The following is a 21,424-nucleotide window of genomic DNA, read 5'->3' on the forward strand; positions in this document are numbered from 1 at the left end:
TTCTTGGCTGTGGGGGCAGTTCTGCCAGCGGATCGGGGGTGGTCTTGGTGGGGGGAGGGGGCGGCGCGAGCATCCAGCTCCACGTGGGCTTTGGCGACTTCGGAAGAGCTGAGTTCTGGGGGAGGGTCCGTGGGGCACCGCTGGAGACGAAGCCTTCCTGCCTCCCTCCTGCGGGCGGGAGCTGGCGAAGGAGTGGCTATTCTTTAAATTCCTTTTTGAAATTACCCGGTTTCTGTTTCTAGTATGTGCTTCTTGACCCGCTTTCGGGACGACACGTAAGCCCTGGTTTTCCTCGAGGCCCCCCGGGCTTCCTGAATTGAAAGGGAGCCGGGGCGCTCCTTTCTGTCACCCCTTTCCCTCTCGGGGGGTGGAGGGCTTCCTTTGGCCTGAAGGGGATGGGGACGGAGGGAGGGGGGACCCTTTTTGTGCACTTGGGCTGGGGGTGTGCTGCGTCCCTTCCCTGGGTGTGGGGGCCCGGTCGGCAGCCCCTCCAGGTGCGCCCTGGGGCAGGTCTCCGGGCCGGCAGGGTGGGAGTGGGGGGGGGGGGCGGAATGTGGGTTCGGGGGCAGCGCCCGGGCCGTGGAGGCTGGGAGGGCGCGCAGCCGGGGCGCCTCAGGCCTTGGAGAAGGTGGCGGCAGCGCCGGCGGGGCCCCCGGGGGCAGCTCCGGGCTCCTCGGCCCAGCGGTTCATGCAGCGGCGCCGCGCGTTCATGAAGAAATTGCTGACAGTGTTGAGCTCCAGGCCGAGCTGCTGCGAGATGGTGACCTGCATCTCCTTAGACGGCCGCTTGTTCTCCTTGAAGATGGCGATGAGCGTGCGCCGCTGCAGGTCGGTGAACACCAGGCGCTGCTTTTTGGGCTGCAGCGCGCGCTCTTTCTGCTGCTCCTGCTCCTTCCGCTTGCAGGCTGCGGGCGAGCGCGGACGGGCGGGCGAGAGGGACGCGGCGCCACCGCGCGGCCGGACGGGAGAAGACAGGCCACGTGTCCCGGAGCATCGAGACATCAGGAAACAGAAATGCGGGAAACGCGAGAGATGGAGAGACGACACGGGGACAGGGCCAAAAAGACAAGGAGACACAGAGAGCAGGAGGCAGCGGGAAGGCAGTAGGTCGATAGAGACCACCAGTAATGGAAGGAGAGGGGGGCAGACAGTCGTGGGCGGGGAACAGAGACAAAGGAGGCAGATGGGGGGGTAGGGGAGACAAAGAAGGGGACATAGTGTGAGCACACTTCCACAGGCACAGGTCGTCACGCCCTCCCACACCCTTTCTGCATTCTGAGCCCCTCCTAGCCTCATGTCCCCAAACTACCCCTCACCCCCCAAGAATCCTGACCTCAAGAGTACAACTAATATTGGTGGCTTTCTGCCCTCCCTCCTGCAGCCCACACCTGGGGGATGTTGGGGGAAATGACCCGGAAACCCTACATGTGAGTTATTTGGCTCAGTGTAGACCTGAGTGAAAGAATTGGTTAATTAATACCTCTTTGTGGGGGGGGTTGCGTCACAAACCCCAGGAACATCCCCTGGAATGATGGGGCAACTAGGTTCTCGGAAGACAGGTGACAATCCATGTCTCCTTCCCTGTTGACCTGGGGCCTGATCAGCTTAGGGATCCAGAATCCAGCTAACATGGTCATCCACTTGGTCTGATTCTGATCTCTGAGTCCCTACTCTGGCCTCCCTCCACCAGCAGGCTGAGACCAAGGCTTGGCACCCCTCAGGTCCCCCAGGGAACTTCTGGAGGTGGGGAATTGCTAGACCAACCCTCCCTCTGCCAGAACCACCTGGCCCAGATGACGGGGAAGGCATAGGAGGCTGCCCTATGGTCAGTGCTTGTGTGCTAAGTCACTTCAGTCATGTCCAACTCTTCTCAACACTATGGACTGTAGCCCTCCAGGTTCCTCTGTCCGTGGGATTCTCCAGACAAGAATACTGGAGTGGGTTCCCATTTCCTTCTCCAGGGGAATCTTCCCAACCCAGGGATCGAACTCATGTTTGCCTGTATCTCCTGCATTGCAGGCAGATTCTTTACCACTGAGCCACTTGGGAAGCCCCCTGTGGTGGGTGGAAGCTTGCAGAGGAGAAGGGGCAGCATCTCAGAGTGGTGGAGCTAGGGTGGAGCGTATGGTCATGCTCCCCCCTGCACCAGCTCCAAAGCGGGCCCCTCCCCTCAATGCTGTGGGGCCAGTGGATGGAAAACATGATCTTCACCAGCCAAAGCTGGCTACCTCCACCTGGGGACTGGGGACATCGCGAAAACTCCATCAGGGTTTCAATTCCTTGTCCACACACCAGTCAGGGACAGTGGGTGGTGGACACCCACCCCATCCTGCCTTCCCACAAAACACTTGCCCCAGTGACTCTGTCACCCCCAGAGTGGCTGGTGGCACAGGCTGTACTAGCAGGTCTCCGCTGCCAGCCCTGGTAGCCTGCTGGGACCACATACCAAGCTGGGTTTTTTTGGTTCCGGAACAGTCTGAACCAGATGACATGCCAGATCAATGTCCACACACATCCGTAAAAAATAAATGAATGTCCCCTGTGCTGTGGCTCATTTCTCAGTGATGACAGCTCCCCCTCTCGCCCCCAAGTCCCCCCCTCCATTTGAACTGATGCACCACTTCCTTTTCTGGCTTCTTCTGACCTGGAACACACAGTGCTTCTAATTGGCTGTTTCAGGTTTCATAATTAAATAAGAGTGGCAGGCAGAGGTTACTGGACTTTTCAGAAAAAAGCCTCTAATGAAGGAGAGAGAGAGAAAGTGAGAAAAATGGGAGGAGGACTGGGGGCTGATGCTCTCAGAAGAAACAGATAAGATAGGTGCAATTAAAAGTCAGATTCTGGGAGGGGTAAGAGAAGAATACTGTATCCATGAAACAAGAACCGGATGCTGTTCAATAGAAAGGACCATGAAAGGGGCAGACAATGCTCTTAGAATTTAAGTATATTATAGCAGGAATAAAGTCAATGTAAGAATTGGGACATAGGAACTTCCCTGGCAGTCCAGTGGTTAGGGCTCTGCTTTCACCGCCAAGGGCCCGGGTTCATTCCCTGGTTGGGGAACTAAGATTCCACAAGCCATGTGGCATGGCCAAAAAGTTAAAAAAAGAAGAAGAAGAAGAAGAATTGGAACATAAAGCAAATATCCCTGGAAATACAAGTGGATGCAGAGATGAAAAATGAGGGAAAGATGATAACAAAGTTTGAGGATGAATGTGCAGGTTTGTCATCTGAGCAAGAGGCCATCCAAAACTAGAGAAAGGGAAGCCCAAACAAATTATATCAATATGATTAGAATAATGTGTGTGTGTGTGTGTGTGTGTGTGTGTGTGTGTGTGTGCTCAGTCATGTCCAACTCGTTATGACCCCATGGACTGTAGCCCACCAGGCTCCTCTATCCATGGGATTCTCCGCATCTCTTGTGTCTCCTGCATTGGCAGGCAGATTCTTTACCACTACACCACCTGAGAAGCAGTTGGAGGACATGAGAATTCAGTTTAAAACAGCTCATGAAATGCTCAGCTCAATAAATTAAAAAAAGACTCCCTGAGGCTCACCCTTGTGAAATGTCAGGGACCCAGGGTGAAAAGAAGATAAATGCTCCCAGAGAGGAAAGCCACATGCCATTTGGAGAACCAAGAATCAGAGTGGCTTTAGGCTTCTCAAAAGCTATGAGCCAGTGGAACAATGCCTTCAAAATTCTGAGCAAAATCTATATTCAGCTAGAATTGTGTGCCCAGCCAAACTCAAGCATGAAGGTAGACTAAAGATATAGTCAGACATTCAAGGTCTCCAAAAGTTGACTTCTGTGCACCCTCTTCTCAGAAAGCTATTAGAGGGCATGTTTCATCAACATGAGGAAGTAAATCAAAAAAGGAAGATGTGGGATTCAGGAAATGTGATTCAATCTAGAAGAAAAGAGATATCCCATATGAAGAAGGGAGACCCTGAAAGACAGCAGGACAAAGGCACCAGGGACAAGAGGTCAGCCCAAGATCAGAGCCGGTGCACCAACAGAAGTAGAAAGGGGAGATGTCCTAACAGGTGTTAGTTTTGAGTTTTGTTGGAGGATGTGGGAGAGTTTGTGATAGGCAACCATAAATTCCTGGAAGAACAAACAGCTGTACAAGAAAGGAGACAGAAATCCTAGTACTGTATGAGGTAAAACCTAGGAGATGAACCATGTACCAGGCAGCATTTTGTATACAAAGTGGGGAGAGGGAACATTTATTCATGTTTTATCTGCATAAAGAAACTTTGATGGGAGAGAGAGGTTCAGGAGGGAGGGGACATATGCATACCTATGGCTGATTCGTGTTGCTGTATGGCAGAAACCAATGCAACACTGTAAAGCAATTAAAAATAAGTATTAATTTTAAAAGAAAGAAACGCGGAAAGGAAGCACCAGGAACCACCTTGACCTCTCATCTCCTTGGACCTGGCCAGCTTGTGAAGCTCACAAGAGGAGGCCACATCCCCATTCTTTTAAGGAAAAGCTGGATTTCGGGCAGCAACATCAGGGAAGAGTCAAAACTCAGCCCAGGCCTTTACATTCTTGCCACCTGTTGTGACCTTCAATTCATTCATTCATTCATGCTTTCATTCACTCAGAATTGTTCTCACAAACTCAACATGCATTTATAGGAAGGGCAGAGATACACTTTTCAGAAAGCCTGCAAGAGCTTTACAAGTCCAGGGCCTTCCGTGTGCTGTTTTGTTTTTTTGTTTTTTTGTTTTTTTTCATCCTTGAGATAATTCCATAAGGCAAGGAGATTCTTTCCTACTCAGAGAAGGTACGCCACTTGCCCAGAGTCACCCAGCAGGTCCTGGCAGGGACAGGACAGGAGCCAGGGTTGACTGGCAGATGGAAGGGAGGTAAGATGTGGGTCGCCTCTTCCTCACCCACCTCCTTCTTGTCCAATCCAGAGCCGAGTGGGGGCTTCAGAGGCGGAGGCTGGGGGAGGGGCCAGCCACAGCAGAGTCGTGAAAAAACTTCGCGTTTTGTCGATCACAGCAAAAAGAGGCTCCGCTCTCCCCCCCGCTTCCCGGGCGTTCAATCTAATTACAGCTCCTCACAGCCCGGATCGATCCGGGCTCCAGTCGGAGCTGTTTACCGCGAGCAGCTTTTGTCACCGCTTCATCCCCCACAGCCCCCAGCGGCGCCGGCCTGGAGGCCCCTGGCCCCGCGGGGGTGTCAGTGCGGTAGGGGAAGCGGCTCAGAGCGGCTTCCTCCGCCCACCAATATCCCTTCCAGCACTCAGGATCACTCTAGTCCAGCCCCAAAACCGCTGCAGTCCCTGGAGGCAGCCCCAGGAGGAGGAGAGGACAGGGAATGGGCCCCTTTCACAGAAGTGAAAACAGAGGCTGTGAGAGGACTGACCAGGAAGTAGCCTGGGGAAGAGGGGCCGCTGGGAGCAGCCTGGGGCCTCCCCACCCACGGCCCCCAGACACTGCCCTGCCAGTTCTAGGCCTACCTCTCCCGCAATGATCTCCCCTGGGGACCACCACTGTGCTGTGCCTAGGAAGCCTCCTCCAGCATCCCCTCCACCGTCCCCTGCTCCCCCAGCGGCTCATCCACCTCCATTTCTTCCTCCCCCATCAGAGTTGCTTATCTGCCCTCCATCACCTCTGCTTCTGTCACCTCCACCATCACCATCTCCTCCACCTGCATCACTTCCACCTCCGCTGCCTCTTCTGCCCTCCTCTCCACCACCATGGTGTCCACCTACCAGCATTGCCTCCATTACTTCCACCTTCACCACCTCTACCAGCATCACCTCCTCCTCCACCATCACCGCCACCTATGCCAGCACCACCTCCGTCCACAGTCTACCTCCATTACCCCATCAACACCACCTCTGCTCTCATCACTTCCTCCACCTGCACTCATAACACCATCCATTTTATCCCCTCCAAAACTGTCTCCTCCAATACCCTCACTTGTACCATCAAACCCCATCATAGGGCTCACCTTGTATGTGACTAGTACAGGGAGTACATAGCCCAGTCCCCTTACCAGGGCTTCCCAGCTTGTGGTGGGGGGACAGGGAGGGGCTCCAGACTCAGGCCCACACCACTAACCATGGTTGCCATGACAGCACAGGAGGAGCCAGCTGGGCTGGCTTGTGGGATTTTGGGGGGGTTGTCTCTCAGGGACCCTGGGAGTCAGTTCCTTTACAAGGCCTGCTTCAGTCTCAACTGCAAAACTGGGACCCTCTGCCTCCTTCAAACATTTTTCAGTGTGCCGTCAGCTATCCGCCCCCTCCTCACCTCATTCAGCCCCTTACCCCCACTGTCTCTCTGTTCTCATGTCCTCCTGCTGCCCCAACTCAGCTCACAGCTTCGCAGCCACACTGGTTTCACCCCGGGCACAGTCCAACCTCAGGCCTTTTCAACTAGCTGCCACCTCTGCCTGCATCGCTCTTCCCCACATTTCTTCATGGCTCCCTCGTCTCCTTCTAGTCTTCACTCGAAGCTCTCATCTCATCTGCGAGGTCCATCCTGACCCCCCTCTCCAATTTAATTCTGCAAACTCTCTCCCTGCTCAGCTTTTTTCTTCCTTTTCCCCGACAGTATTTACCATTCTCTCAGGGAATGAAGGTTCTGGCTCCAACTTTCTCTCCTGTCCACCCTCCATGACCTCAGGGATGGAGAATCGGATACTCGGAGCCAGATTCCATGATCTTAGAGCATCCAGGGTCCCTATCTCATTGCTGTCAGTCATTTTGGAGTCAGGGATGAGGAGAGTCTGGGGCTGGCTCCTGGGAGTCCCGGAGGAGATCCAAGGGGATACAAAAGAGGCCCCTTTCCAATTTAGCCTGCTCCTATGGGGTCGCAAAGAGTCAGACACGACTGAGCGACTGAGCTGATCTGATCTAAGGGCACCCCTCAAGGGCTGCTGCTGCTGCTGCTAAGTCACTTCAGTCGTGTCCGATTCTGTGCGACCCCATAGATGGCAGCCCACAAGGCTCCCCCGTCCCTGGGATTCTCCAGGCAAGAACACTGGAGTGGGTTACCATTTCCTTCTCCAACCCTCAAGGGCTAAGGGTGGGCTTTTCTATCGGTCCGGCCCGAGTTTCCCGTTGTGACCGGCAGGAGGCAGTGGTCTCCCGCCCCAGCACAGGGCGAGGTTCCGGGAAGCAGGGTCAGCCAGGCTGGGCCGCATCCAGGCGGCAATGGCAAAGGGAGGTGAGTGGGGGTCACCCTCAAGTTCCCTTTCATTTCAGACTCTCTGAGGCTTACCCACACAGCACCTCTGTCCCTCCTGCCTCCTGCCGTTCTAGGAAGTTGCTCACCTCTAGGAGCCAAGGGGGCAGTCAGACCGACCACCCTGTGGGTTACTGTCCGGTGCCTGCCTCTGAGCCTGTTTCCTCACATGGAAAATGGTCTTAGTCATGAGCCCTGCCTTGCCAGGCTCTGCGAACGGGTTTAGCCAGAAAAGTCCTGAATAGGGTGATGGCACTGAGTTGAGGCTCTCAGCTCCCATCTGGGGGTGCAGGGGAGGGGCTAGGTTCCAGCCCCCACTTGCAGTGCAGCTGTGAAGTGCCTCCCCGCCTCAGGACATGCCTCAAGCCTCAGCACCTTCCCAGGAATCTTCCTGGAGAGGGGAGGGATGGAGAGGCCAAGGTTCAGAGCAGGGCTGCCTCAGCCAAAGAACTCCTACACATCCCTCAAGGCCCAGACTCAGTGGCCCTTGCCCCAGGAAACTCTTCTCCTCACCCTCAGCAGAGACCCACTTCCCTCCCCTGGGAACCCTCTGATGTCCAGCACAGAGTGGATCCACAGGAGGCTGTGGGCCGGCTGTGTCTTTCCACTGACTGACGCCCCTCCCCACTGTGGGTGGTGGGGGAATAGCCCAGACTGGAAGACCCTGCACAGGGAGACCTGGTGGCCACTGCCCTGGAGGGCCAGGTAAGGCAGTGGGACCCCAGGAGCACCCTGTCTGCAGTCCGCCAGGGAGAAGCTGGGGCCCTGGATTCAGTCACCCCCTCAGTGGAAGGGGAGAACCAGGCCCCCATTGGGTGGAGCTGGGGTTGCACCTGTTAGCTCCTGTCTGACCCACCGCTGCTGCCTTCCCCCTCCTTCTCCCCAGACAACCCTTCTCCTTCTCTCCTCCCTTCCTTCCCCTTCTCCTGCCAGTCTCCCCCTCCCCTTCAGGCTCCTCAGCATCTTCATCCCTCATCCTCTCCCTCCTCCTTCCATTTCCTCCTCCGGAGGCCTGCTGTGGTCCACCAGGGTGACCTGGAGAATGAGTGGCCCCGCTATGCCTGTCCGGGGCCATCCCTAGCCCAGCCAGCTGACCACATGGGCTGTCTGTCCCTGTCTGTTGGATGTGCCTGTGTGAGGACACACAGGGCCCGGCCAGGTGGACAGAGGTGTGAGAGGGAGGTGGTGTGTGCAGTGCACTTTGCTGCACTGGGAGGGTGTCCATGCAGAGCAGACCACAAGTGTGAGTGACAGCAAGTGACCTATGATGGTAGGCAGAGCCGTGAGTGTGACAGGTGGATGGGAGGGACAGTGCGGGAGGGCTCAGAGGATGAGGCCGGTCAGTGGGCAGTACAGGAACACCCAGGGGCCAGCCAGACCTCAGCGTGACCTTGGCTTGCAGCTGGCCTGGAGGGTGTAGTGGACACAGTGTGGACATCAGATGGAGGGTGCTGTGTGAAGAGTCAAGGGCATAATGTGACTTCTGGGTGTGACCCAGTATGGGTGGCCCTGAGCCCATGGGGTCTGAGTGTACAGAATGCAGGATGGGCCACCGAGACCTAGGGCAGTTCTTATCTGCTCTTGTCCTGGGACTGCTAGCTGCCCCCACCCCCCACCGCCACCCTGTCCTTCCTGGTCAGCAGGCTCCAGGGGCCAAGTGGCCCTTCGCATACACTCTGTGGTTTACAACCCTGGTCCTGATGTCCCCATCCGTCCATGGAAGTGGGGGTCCCACCGTACAGCAGTCCAAATGCAGGCCAGGGTGGGCCTGCAGCCATCACTCCTCTCTTCACTAGCTCTTTCTCCACACACTTATCAAGCACCTACTGTGTGTGCTGTTTGGATAGCTTTGCTGGGGAAAGCAGTGAGTAAGATGGATGCAGCCCCTGCCTGATGTGATGCAGCCCCTGCCTGACGCGATCTGATGTGATGACATGCTAGCCAAACAATCAGAGATACAGGGAGACCCATGGCTGCCCCGATGTGCAGCGGGGGTGGAGGCGGGTGTGGGTGGGCTATTTGTAGGGGAAGACCTGAGGCTGCCTGGGTCGGAACAGATCTGGGCATGGAGGGTAAAATAGGAGGCCGAGCTTGACATCTGGGGACAACGGGGGAGAGGCATAGTGAAGCCCAGGGAGACAAGGCAGGAGCCAGGGTCGCACTAGAAGGGTGACACCCCCCAAGAAAGGCTGGGTTTGACAGGAGACAACAGCAGCCAGACGGTGGCCCCCAAAATCAGCGACCTAGGAGCATTGTCTCAGTCCCTCTGTGTGGCACTCTGTGCTGTGTTCAAGGTCCCCAAAGAGTTGCTCTTGTCAGCCCCCTGCCCCCCTGGTCTCGTAAGCCTGTACCCCACAGTGTCCATCCACCTGGGTACAGGTTGGGGTATGGGAGAAGGAGCTGGATTCGCTGTCCCCTCCTTCCAGCCACCTTCTGAGCTCAGCTCAGCTTCTTGGAGCAGACAATTCAATACGGAGCCAGGTCCCCGGCTGGGATGATGACTGGTTTCCTTGGCGACACATCCCACCCCGGCCACCAGCTGCCCAGCCCCAGATGTGGGGCACATTGATACACCCACCTGGTGGCTTGTCCCCACTGGGCTGTCTGCCTTGAGCATTCCCCGCTGGCCTCCTCTGGCCAGAGACAGTGAGTGACTTGCCCAAGGTCACACAGTGAGCCACTAGGAGGGGAGCTGAGCACATTCATACCTCCATCCTCTTTATCCATACCCTGCATCCCTGCAGGCCCCAGTAAGAGGTTCTCATGGATGGGGGGGGCGGAGTCATCTCCAGGGAAACAGAGGACCCTCTGGAAGCCTCAGAAGCCCCCTCTGCCTCTGCTGCCTCCCTGATCTCCACACCCGCTCCTTCCGTCCTCTCCTCCCCTGCCCGCCAGGTCTACACCTCCCATCTCCCAGCATCTGAACCACCTTGGCTGTCGCCCAGCCTCCCTCCCTCCCTCCCTCGATCCCTCCCCCTTCTCCTTCCCCTGATGGGATTTTAATGGCCGCATTTTCAAATTAGTTCTGAGCCTTTCAAAGACTTATCAGAGAAATGAGCATTTCCACTGGACTCTGGGCTGCCCCTGGTGTGTGGGGGGGAGGGGGGCTCCATCTGGTGGTTGCAATGCCTGTGATGGGGGACGCTGGGGGTGTCCAGGGGCAACTCTCATGCCTCGAACCCCCTCCCCATTCAGGCACTGTGGGGGGGGGGTGGGGGGGGGCAAACCGCATCAGTGCGCACACAGAGCTTTTATTAAAAAAAAAAAAAAAAAAAAAACTGTTAACAGTCACAGCGGCCAGCAGTTGGAAATGGATTTGAAAAAGATGACAGGAAAGGAACCGGTGATAAGTAAAAGCGTAGAGAGGCCAGCGCACAAAAGGGAGGGGTGGGGGGAAGCGCAGAAAAGGGAGGGGTAGGGGAAGCATCTCAGTGATTGGCAAACTCAGCCACAAGTAAAGTCACAAGCGAAATGGTGGCGGTGCACGTGCGCGCTGCTGCCTGGGGCTGACCGCAAACCATCTGAAATCGCCCAGGTGTCCACCGGGCGGGGAGGTGGTTTAAGAAAGGAGGGAACGGCCAAAGAGAATATTACGCAGCTGGCAAAAGGGCCTCCGAGGCGCTCTCTTTCCTGATGTGGATGTTCCGTGTCAGGAAGCAAAAGCACAGGAGAACTGCGGGAGCGTGGGGGTGGGTGGTCTTTCGGTGGTATTTTTTTAAAAGAGGAAAAGAAAAGAACGTGCATTAGGGGTGCTGGATTAAGTGTCACCTCTCTTTAGAAGGAGAAATAGAAACTGGGATTTATAGAAAGGAGGACTTGGCGAATGTGTCCGCTGTTTGAAAAAAAAAAAAAATACAGCGTTTTTTAAAAGAACAGGCTGGGGAGGCAGAAGGCAGGCAGAGGGAGCGAGCAGGGTCTTTGTCGAGGTTCCCCAACGCACTGGAGCTTTATTCTTTTTCCACTTGGTGCTCTAGCCGGCTGCGGATTCTAGTCTCCATTTGGGGAAACGGAAGTGCTCAGGGGACACGCATTTTCCACGGTCACCGACCCGAGCTGCCGAAGGCCCGTGCCTCCCTCTCTGGGAGCGCCCCTTGTCCCCCCGCGCTGAACCGTTTGCCTTCCAGGCGCAGCGACCCGACGTTCCGAGCGAGCGCACAGCCGAGCGCGCCAAGTCCGACGCCGCTCTGGGGCCGGGAGGGAGGCGAACCCAGACACGGCTACCCCTGGGTGAGATGTGATTTCCCCCCGAGTGGTGGGATGCGAGCGCCGCCGGTGACCCTGCTGGGACGCCGCGGGTGTGAAGTGCCAGTGTTCCGGTCTCCTTACACTGGGCCGCGCGCGTCCACCTCCCGCCGAGCTGTGGAAGGCAGGTGCATGCTTGATCCTTTTAAGGTTTGGGAGATCCCACGTCCGCCGCGGACAGAACGGCGGAACGCGGAGGCCCGGGTTTTGCCCTCGGCGGCTTGGCCGGCACTGCGGGGCGGCGGCGGCCTGGGGCAGCGGGAACCAAGGCACTGACTTCCTCCCCAGGGCACGCTCGGTTTCGTAGAGAAGCATGAACCCTGCTGTATCTGCACCAGGCCCCCAATTGCCCACCCTGTCACCGCTAGCGGGCGCGACCTTCTCCCAACCCCCCAGCACTAGGGAGTAGGGGTGGGACAGCAACTGTCTGGAAGAGGGTGTGGAGAAGTGGTCAGGCGGCCCAGCTGGGGGTCCATGAATATTTCCTGGCCGCTCGCAGCGGTTTCAGGAGAGAGAAGGGGGTTCTTCCCCACACCCCCAGCGCCCGGTGCTGCCTCCGATCGCCAGACCCGACTTGAGCCGGAGACTGCGCTCTCTTGTCCTAGTGTGGGCGCCTACTCGCATCCCGTGAGGACCTACCCTCACATCCCCGTTCCTTTGCATCTCCGCTTAAGTTCCCCATGCGCCTCTACACTGCGTCCCGGGCACGTCTACACTTCCGTCCTTTCTCTCCGGCGGCCCACGCCAGTCATGGACGCCCTACTGGTCCGTTTCCTTCTGCCAATCTGTGGCTTGGTGCGTGTGACTCTTTAGGTCTAAGCCCCTCGCCCACTCCCACATCAGTCCAAAGAGCAAGACAGGAGGCAGGAGGGACCCTGCCCCAATCTCATCTTGACCCCACCCACATCCTGGCCCCATCCGCATACCGGCCCCACTCATATCTACACCTATTTGGCCAAGGGGAAACTGAGGCCGCAGGTGCCCCAGGACACCCCAAGGTCAGATGGGTCTCCCAGGCTGGTCCTGGCTCCAGACCAGCATTTCTCCTCCTCTAGGAGCACAGCCTTCCTTATTGATCAAGGGCCATATTTAATTAAAAACTTGATTCAAACCAGCCTAAGCTGCCCTGGTTAAGCCGAGCTCGCTGCTACACACAAAGACTCCAGCCATAGGGGCCGGCCTCCATCCTTACAGCAGTTCTGGCTTGCCGCCTCCCAGCCTTTTGTCCTTGGTGTTTCCACCCGCACTGAGGCAGAACAGAAAGTTGCCTCCACTTCTGGGATCTGGAGAGCGACCAGGCATGGTATTAAGAAGAAGAATGGTGAGCCCCCTCCAGCTGCGGAGAGGACTCCAGGGGAGGGGGTGGAGCCTGGAGACCAGCATGGAGGAGGAGGCGGCCAGAGGTAGGTTGCTCCGACTAGAGTGGTGATGATTGATAGGGGGCGTCGGGGCGTCGGAGGAGGCTAGGGAAAATGGCCCTGTCTTGGTGAGCCCGAAGGCAATGGCACCCCACTCCAGTACTCTTGCCTGGAAAATCCCATGGACGGAGGAGCCTGGTAGGCTGCAGTCCATGGGGTCGCTAAGAGTCGGACACGACTGAGCGACTTCACTTTCACTTTTCTCTTTCATGCATTGGAGAGGGAAATGGCGGCCCACTCCAGTATTCTTGCCTGGAGAATCCCAGGGACGGCGGAGCCTGGTGGGCTGCCGTCTATGGAGTCGCACAGAGTCGGGCACGACTGAAGCGACTTAGCATAGCATAGCATAGGATTTTCAGCTAAGGAGACTCAGAATAAAGAAGCCAAAGCCCAGCTCCAGGACCTCTGTGTGCTTCTCTGTGACGTGGGGGTGACCATCCAGTCTCTCAGGCAGGAACGAGTTCTCTGACCTGGGGTCCAGGGAGGCTGGACATTCAGTGACCCAAATTCCCCCTGAGGGCCGGCAGTCAGGAGAAGCAGAAGCAGGTGGCTCTGTGTTCAGCAGGAGGACACTGGGACTCGACCTCCACTCCCCCTCTACCCCACCCCCACTCCCTCGAGGGTCTCTGGTGGTCCCTGGCGGGGCTCCCATGGGCACAGGAGTCTGTCCAACTCTGTGTCAGGAGGAAAGTGCAGGCCTTCCCTCCTGGCCCAAGCGTCACCCAAGTGTTTGTAAGCTGGACCTGGATGTAACCTGGAGAGCCTTCCTCTTAGTCCTGGCTTCAGTCCACTGAGCTCTCCTCCCAGCCTTTGTCTCTGCTGGGCCCTGAGTGGGATAGGAGCCTGAGCCACTCAAGCCCCACTTACTGCCAGCTCCACATCTCCCCGCTTGTGCAGCTTCAGCAAGAGTGTCCCTTTCAGCCCTGGCTTGGTGGTCTGTAAAGTGGGCTCATTATCTGAACTGGCTTAACAGTCCCTCATTCCTAGGGGAGGGGGAGGGCTCTGAGCACCCCAGACAGCCCCCTCCGCATCTGACAGCCAGAATCACAGAACTTGGGTAGGGAGCTGGCACCACCCCACTTGGGGCTTGTGTTCTAGAAGGGGGGCTGGTGTGGGGGCCCCTGGCATTGTACCCAGACCCACAAGGCTCTGGTACCCACAGCCCCAGACAGTCTCCCCCTACTCCCTGTTTCTCGGGGCGGGGTCTGCAGTGTCCCCTCTGGGTCCCAGACCCCCTTCCAGCTCCCCTGCCCACTCTCTGTGGGTTCCACGAAGCACAGACTGCCGGTGGTGACCTGGGTCTTCCCTACAGACTAGGAGATGTGGTGTGAGCAGGTGAGGGTGAGTAAGCAATGTGGCCTCAGGGTGCAGGTCCTGTGAATGTGTCCTCAGGGGTTCTGGTGGGGAACGGGTTGATAAGAAAAACCTCAACAAGCACCTCGGAGGTGGCACTTGATTCTGTCCATTTCTCTGATGAAGAAACTGAGACTCAGACCCTTGCCCAGGATGAGTTAGTGATAGAACCCAGGTGAGGCCAGTTATCCAAGTTCTCAGCTAGGATGTCTTTCCTAAACGGTCTGTAAGAGGTATGGGCCCTTGTGGTTGGCTCAAGGTCAAGTTTTACAGAAGGTACATTGGCCTTTGGGGGATGGGGTGGGCAGAGCATTTATGGGGTTTGGGTAGTAGTCCTCCCAGAGTAGACCTCTGAGTTGAGTCTCTTCAGCCTAGGAAAGCCCCCACCCCACCTGCCCGCCAGCTTTTCAACACCTGATGTTGGATACAGAATGGGTGGGGGACAGGCCGGTCCTAGTCTGGGGGGAGGGGCAGTTAATGTGTCTTTTCCCCTTCCACCACCGTCCCCCCCAGACTCCCAGCCGCTGGTCACTGCCCTCACTGTGCCCACCAGCTTCAGCTCCAGAAATGGCTCCCTCCCTGCCTCAGTTTCCCGCACCAGGGGTCTCCCTCATCCTTCAGGGATTCTGGGTTCAGGGCTCACTAGTGAGCCAGGAGGAGGGGACCCTTCCTTCAATCGCCACCATCTGATATTTTATATATATTCTCTGATCAGTTACAAAAAATACTTTTCCTCCGGAGTTGCAATTTAAACAATATTTGAAGACGGCCGAAGTTATCGACCAGGCGGCGGTGATGAATTAGAGCCGGTAATTCGAATTCATCGACCACCCCGCCCCCGCAGAGAAGTCCGTCAGCCCCTCCCCCAGCCCCTCTTCCGTAATTACCGTTTGAGACGGAGTCTTCCAAGGGAGGGCTTCGAGAGGTGGCGGCTGGGAAGCTGCGGGGCTCTAAGGACCCTGAAGGTGGAGCAGGGTGAGACCCCACCAGGGCAATGGGGTTGGGGCCTTGCAGGATGGGCCGTCCCCAGAATCTCAGAATTCAGACCCAGAGCCTGTCTACCCCAGTGCACACATTTTACAGATGGATAAACTGAGTCGCAAAGAACAGATAGGTCTGGGAGCAACGGAGTGGGGAACCCTGAGGTCTACCTGGCCAGATTTCTTGGGTGCTTCAAAAGAAAGAAATCCCCCTTCAGTCCTCAATCCCAGAGGACTGCCGGCTCCACGTCCCCCTGCTTGTGCAGCTTCGGCAAGTGCGTCCCTTTCAGCCCTGGCTCGGTGGTCTGTAAAGTGGGTTCATTATCTGAACTGGCTTAAACAGTCCCTCATTCCTGAGGAAGGAGAGAGGTGGAGGAGCTGGGAGCCGTGAGGTTCCAGACGAGTGACCCCAGCTGAGGAGCTGCCGTTGGGAGCCGTCACCTCCCGTTTCCAGTCTCCTTTTCTGCCTCTTTGTCTTTTTTTGTCTTTCTCACTTTGTTTTTGCCACTGTCTCTCCCTACCTACCTCTGTGTCTTTCTGCCTGTCTCTGCGTGTGTCTTTCTCCGTCCTTACCGCCTCCTGGTCCAGGGCGGTGGGGAGGACACCCGGACGGGACGCCCACAGCAGCTGGGCCAAGAAGCGAGGCCGAAGACAGAGGCCCGCAAGCGCGCGGGGGCGGGACCCGGGCGCGGAGCTGCCGGTCGGTCCGGGGATGGCGGGCGGCTTTCGCTGGGCTCAGGATGGGGACTGGGGAGGAGGAAGGGCGATGAGTGCGGCCTGCCGGGGTCGGACAGTGCGGGTCGGCGGCCTGGAGGCGCCTCAGGCTGTCGCGTGCGGGGCGGCGCGTGGGGGAGAGATGAGCCAGGCCACCTCCCCCTAACCGCTGCGATTTGCCGCCACTTAACCGCTTTTCATTTGCGCAGCGACCGGAACTAAAGGCCTCTCCGCCTGTCGGCTCCTAATTACCCCACGGCCCAGCCACCTCTAACATTCTAAGCCCAGCCCCGCGCTCTGGACGCGGTCCTGAGGGCGCCCAAGGTGCAGCAGGTGCCCAGGGCCCGGTGCGCGGACCAGGCGGGCGGCAGGATCAGAGTGGGCAGGGGCCTGGGGAAACAACGGAAACAGGCCAGGTGTCGCGGTTTAGTGTCCCCTGGACCTAAGCATGTGCCAGGCCCTGCCCTCAGCCCCTGCATTTCCCCTAGGGGCCCCCAGACGGTCGCTATTCTGAGTCCCAGTCCAAATGGGGAAACCGAGGCTCAAAAAGGCGAGGAGGCTCTCTACCGCCACAGAAGTCAGGGAGGCCCGGCCGGGATGCAAGCGCGGGCCGCCCGCCCTCCCCTGCCGGTTGGCGCTGCTCTCCCGCAGCAGCACCCCCACGGGGACTTCTCCCCTGAGGTCTGCTATTGTAAGACGCCCTCATCAACCTCTTGGATGGCCCCGAAATGTGCCATTCGAATGCCACACACGGGTTCTGTTTCTTACATGATGTGACAGTGGAATTAAAAAAAAAGGAAACTGGTGTGTGTCCTTTGGGTACACATGTGTCAGACACAATGTCCCCGAAATACATGCTCTGGGGAGGAGGCCAAAGGTGGCCAGAGTGGCGGTAAGTCAGACTTCACCAGTGACCCCATTCGACAAGGGCCTCTTAGTATCTGTGGTGTCAGAACTCTGCCTTTGGCCTGCTCCCTAATGTCACCTGCATCACGCACACACAGCAGGCCATGACTGTGCATTGGTGTGCTTGAGTGTCTCCTGTGAACACACCTGTGTCACTGCATGTGTCACGAGGGGAGGTGGGGCAGGACAGAGTGGATCCTGTCCTCAAACAAGACCGTCCAGGTTCCTGATGCCATTTCTAACATTTCATTGCAACCTTCCCACGCACTTGGTCACTTGCCACATGAAAGGAGGATTTATTCCCCAATGTGGAGGATGAAGGAAGCCTATCGGAGGCTCAATCACCTTGTTCTGCAGAGGGGAAACTGAGGCACACGTGTAGGTGCAGGGGCCCCAGGTTGTCCAGGTGGCCTGGGGGAGGGGAGCAAATAACATGGACCCCTCTCCATCCCCCACTGGCAACCCAGTCTTCACAGCAGAAGGCTGCAGACACAGCCAAATCCCTCCCATCCTCCCCGCTCCAGGGGCGGCTGGTTGAGCCCTAGCCCACTCCATCCAGCCCCTCTGGCCCCTGTGCACAGAAGCGATCGATCAGGTGCCTGGGGCTGCTATTGTCCCCATGGCTGGGGTGGTTGCAGCCCCTCCCCAGAATGGCCAGGAAAAGACCCTCCCCACCCAAGCCAGGCCACCACGGTGAGAGTGGGGGCTCTCCTGCACTCCTCCTACTCAGCAGAAGGGGTCCTGGGCGGCGGCTGGCTGGGGGCAGGTGTGGACCCTGCTGTTGTCAGCTGGGAGGGAGAAGAGGGTCAATGAGCATCAGTGGGAGTAAGATGAGGAGGCAGAGAGAGGTAGAGGGGGAGCAGGACAGAGAGGACGAGGAAGAATGAGACAAGGAGGAAAATGTGGATCGAGCAAAGAAATAGATACCAGTTTGCCCCGACAGAGAGAGTAGAAAGGACAGAAACACAAAATGGAAAAGAGAGGCGGGTTCGGTGCGCGCACTCGAGCCAGGAGCAACCGCGCGGGGAGGGCGGCCGGCCGGCTGGGGTGTGAAGGCCTCCGGGCCGCGGGTCCCCCGGGCCGCCCCTCCCCCGCCCGTTCTCGAGTGACCTTTGCCAGCGGCCGGAGGGGGGAGGGGGCTATCGATCGCGGAGGCCCAGCTACAAAGAAGCGCGCGCTGGGGCCGGGGGCTGAGCGCGGGCCCGGCCCTGGCTGCGGAGGCGCCGGTGTTCGGTGCACGGTTCCTACACTCTGCCCCCGGAGCGGGAGGAGCAGTGAGGGGCCGTTCGGGGGGAGGAGGGTGGCACTCCGAGCTGAGAGCGGCGGCACGACTGGATCACACCCCCCCCACACCCCGCCACACACACACACACACACACACACACACACATACATCACACACAATGAGCGACCCTGCTGGCAACTTGCGGATCCTCCAGCAGTCTGAAGGGACCCAGGGACCCCACTCCCAGTTCCTGGAGGGACTGAGCGCGAGTGTAGACTCCCGTAGGGGAGGGAAGGCGGCACAGTCCTTTCCCTCCTTTTGGTGACGGTACAGACGGGCAGGGGCGAAGATCGCGCTCTCACCTCCTGCAAGGGGGTCCCTAGCGGGCGGCGGAGTGCCAGGCCAAATGGGGAGGGGGCCGGGACTCTCCGCCGACGCACTGCCTGGTGCTAGGGAGCCCCCCGGCGCAGGACCCCTAGGGTCGGGCGGTGCGCGCTGAGCTCCTACCTGCCAGGCGCAGCGCCGACATGCGCTGGAACTCGGGCTCCTGCAGCCACTTCCACATCCTGCGGAAGGTCTCACGGCCCGATTTGAGCTTGCTCCAGGGCTTGGGGTTGCGCAGCAGGTCGGAGAGCGTGCCCTGCGAGCGGCATAGGATGCGCTGCGCGAAGATGGCCTGCGGGATGCTGTAGCGCTTCAGCTCCGCCGTGATGCGCTGCGCCACCTCCTTGGTGTTGATCTCCTCCGCCGCCGCGCCGGCCCCGGGGCCGCCGCCGCCCGCGGCCGGGCCGCCGCCGCCCGCGTGAGACCCGTGCGCTCCAGCCGCCGCCAGCCCGCCCAGCGGCGCCAGCAGCCCCGCGGTGCTCCCGCCACCCGCGCCGCCGCCGCTGCCGCCGCCTCCGGACAGCCCGCGGGCCAGCGCGTCCTCCGCGCGACCCAGCAGCGCGGCGTGCGGCTCGAAGGCGGCGGGCGGCAGCAGCTTGTCCCCTGCCAGGTGGCCCGGTGCGCCGTAGGCGGCCAGCGGCGGGGGTGGCGGCGGCGGCGGGGGCTGCGGGGCGCCGTGCAGCGCGGGCGGCAGCGCATTGGGCAGCGGCGACAGTGGCGACCCCATGGCGGGCAGCTCCTTGCCGTAGGGCCCGTAGAGGTGGCCCACGGAGGCGAGCGCCGCGCGCTCGTCGCGCATGAGTGTGAAGCTGCCGCTCACGCTGGCCGCCAGGCGCTGCGGCGGGGGCGGCGGGGGCGGCGCGGCGGCCGGGTGAGGGTGCGAATGAGGGTGGCCGCCGTGTGCCCCGGCTACGGCCGCGGCCGCCGCATGCTGGTGGAACTTGTCCGCCACGGCTGCGAGCGGGGGCAGGTGCTGCAGCGGCGTGAGCGTCGTGTAGGTGCCGCCCAGGCCCGGAGCCTCGCAGGCCATGCCCATGGCCGGGTGCAGCGGGCCGGCCAGCTCCCCGCGGAAGTCAGCGCCGCCACCCGCGCCGCTCGAGCCGCTCGCGCCCCCGGCGCCCCCGCCGCCGCCGCCGCCGCCGCCGTCCAGCAGGCTCGCCATGCCGGCCACTAGGCCGGGGCGCCCGGGCGCCACCAGGCCGCGGTGCTGCGCTGCTGCCGAGCGCGCGTGGCTCGGGCTTAGCAGCTCGCCCGCCTGCGCGTGGGCCACGCCGTGCAGGCCCCCCAGGCTCTCCAGGCTCAGCTCCATTCTCGGCCGCCCCGCGCTGACTCCTCGCCGGCTCGGCCGCCCGCCCGCCGCGCGCGCTCTTCGGCGCCGGCCCGGCGCGCTCAAGGCCGCCGCATGGCCCCCGCCCGCTCCCCGGTGGCTGCGCGCGAGGCTGCCCGGCTGCGCGGCTTACGGCCCGGCCCGGCTGCGAGCGCGGCCACCAGGATGTGGCGGGGGAGCGGCCGCCGGCGCCCGGGCCCGGGTCTGACGTCAGCGCCCCCGCCCACCGGCTCCCCTAGCCGCCGCCTCCCGCCGACTAGCTCTCCGCCCGCCCTGGCCCCCTGGAGCGCCAGGCTGGCCGGAGTGGGCTAGACTCCGGGCTTCTGCCAGACACCCTGCCACTGCCTCCACCGTGCCCCCTAGGGATCAGTGGTACTCGGGGACAATGGACGGAGGTCGAGGACAGACTCCACCGAGGCGGGGCTGGGGACTTAGTCTCTGGGGCTCAGATTCTCTGTCTCTTCCAAGGGTCGTGAAGGTTACTTTCCTCCCCGGCACCTGTGAGTCCATCTTTAGGGAGTGCACCGGAGTGTGACTCAGTGGGGGCCTGTGATCCAGGTGTTGCCCCCTTCTCACACAGATCCCTAGGAGGTGGGCCCTCTGCTCCCAAACCTCCCTCTCTCCTAGCATAGGTCGGGAGTCACATCGTGCCCCCAAAGTTCTCTCTGGGGGGAGGGTGCTGAAAGGAAGGTCCTCAGGCTGATTCCCAGCCTGTGTCTCCAAGTGTCTGGATCTGCTCCCATGTGTAGGCACTGGGCCCTCAGTTTCCCCAGCTGTACAATGGAGCACCCGGCCTCAGGGATGCTAAAAGCTCCTCCTATTTCCAAGTCCTTCTAATTGCTTCCATCTCCAGCGTGAGAGCAGCTTGGGGGTGACTCTGAAAGAACCTCTGTCCCCCTCCAGATCAGGCAGGCCTGATACACATCCTCTTTGCTTCCCAGGAAGCCCCTGGTCAGACTCCACCCTCTCCCTGGGGTTTCTCTTTGGGGTGAAAGGAGGGAAGGTGCTCCTTTTCCTCACCACCTGGAGACAGATGAGGCCCAGGGACCCCTGGAACTGGGATAAATGAGGGAGCCTTCCACACTCAGAGATCCCCCCCCCACTGTGATCCCTTTGTGGGAATGAGATGCAAGTCAGGAAGGGGAGTCCAGAGTGGCCAAGTCAGACCCCAAAAGGTGCCCCCAATTGAAGAGCAGGGTGTGGGGTGAGGAGGGATTCCCAAAACCAGCCCTACCCCTTATTCCTGCCCAGAGGATAACCATTGCCTTTTCCCAAAGCCGGAGGAGGAGGGTAGGGCTAGTAAGGTCTGTGATGGAGTCCCCCAGGACCCCCCACCTCAGCAGGGAGGGTCAGGGCTCTAAACCATGGGTGGAGGGCTGCGAAGGCCCTGTCAGGGAGCTCCCCCTCCATGCAAACCATTGGGCATGTCTCTGTCTCACCACCTTCAGCAGGATTGGAGGTTTGATTCTGGGAACTGCCACTGGACTTGGTGCCTGTGCGGTGGCTCCTGTGTCTCAGTTCCCCTTTCCCTGACTGGGGTGGGGGGAGGGGAGGGGAGGGTGCCTTCCTGCCTGCCCCCACTGAGAGCCTGGGCACATCTTTGCTGTCCACCATAGTGAGGAGGGGGCAGGCTGTCTCCCAGTGCAGCAGTGCAAGGAGGTTGAAGGAC

At 59.4% G+C, this 21,424-nt stretch overlaps 1 protein-coding gene across 1 annotated transcript; it reads right to left on the reverse strand.

Moving 5' to 3' along the window:
- Positions 1–437: 437 nt before the first annotated feature.
- Positions 438–19,737, reverse strand: ONECUT3 (one cut homeobox 3). Its single transcript, XM_006050580.3, has 2 exons — positions 18,552–19,737; positions 438–905 (listed from the first exon to the last, which is right to left on the reverse strand). The coding sequence occupies exons 1-2, from the start codon at positions 19,735–19,737 to the stop codon at positions 613–615; spliced, it is 1,479 nt and encodes a 492-aa protein (XP_006050642.2). The 3' UTR covers positions 438–612.
- Between the last annotated feature and the right edge of the window lie 1,687 nt (positions 19,738–21,424).

The sequence above is a fragment of the Bubalus bubalis genome, chromosome 9, assembly GCF_019923935.1.
Source record: "Bubalus bubalis isolate 160015118507 breed Murrah chromosome 9, NDDB_SH_1, whole genome shotgun sequence".
Classification (NCBI taxonomy): Eukaryota; Metazoa; Chordata; class Mammalia; order Artiodactyla; family Bovidae; genus Bubalus; species Bubalus bubalis.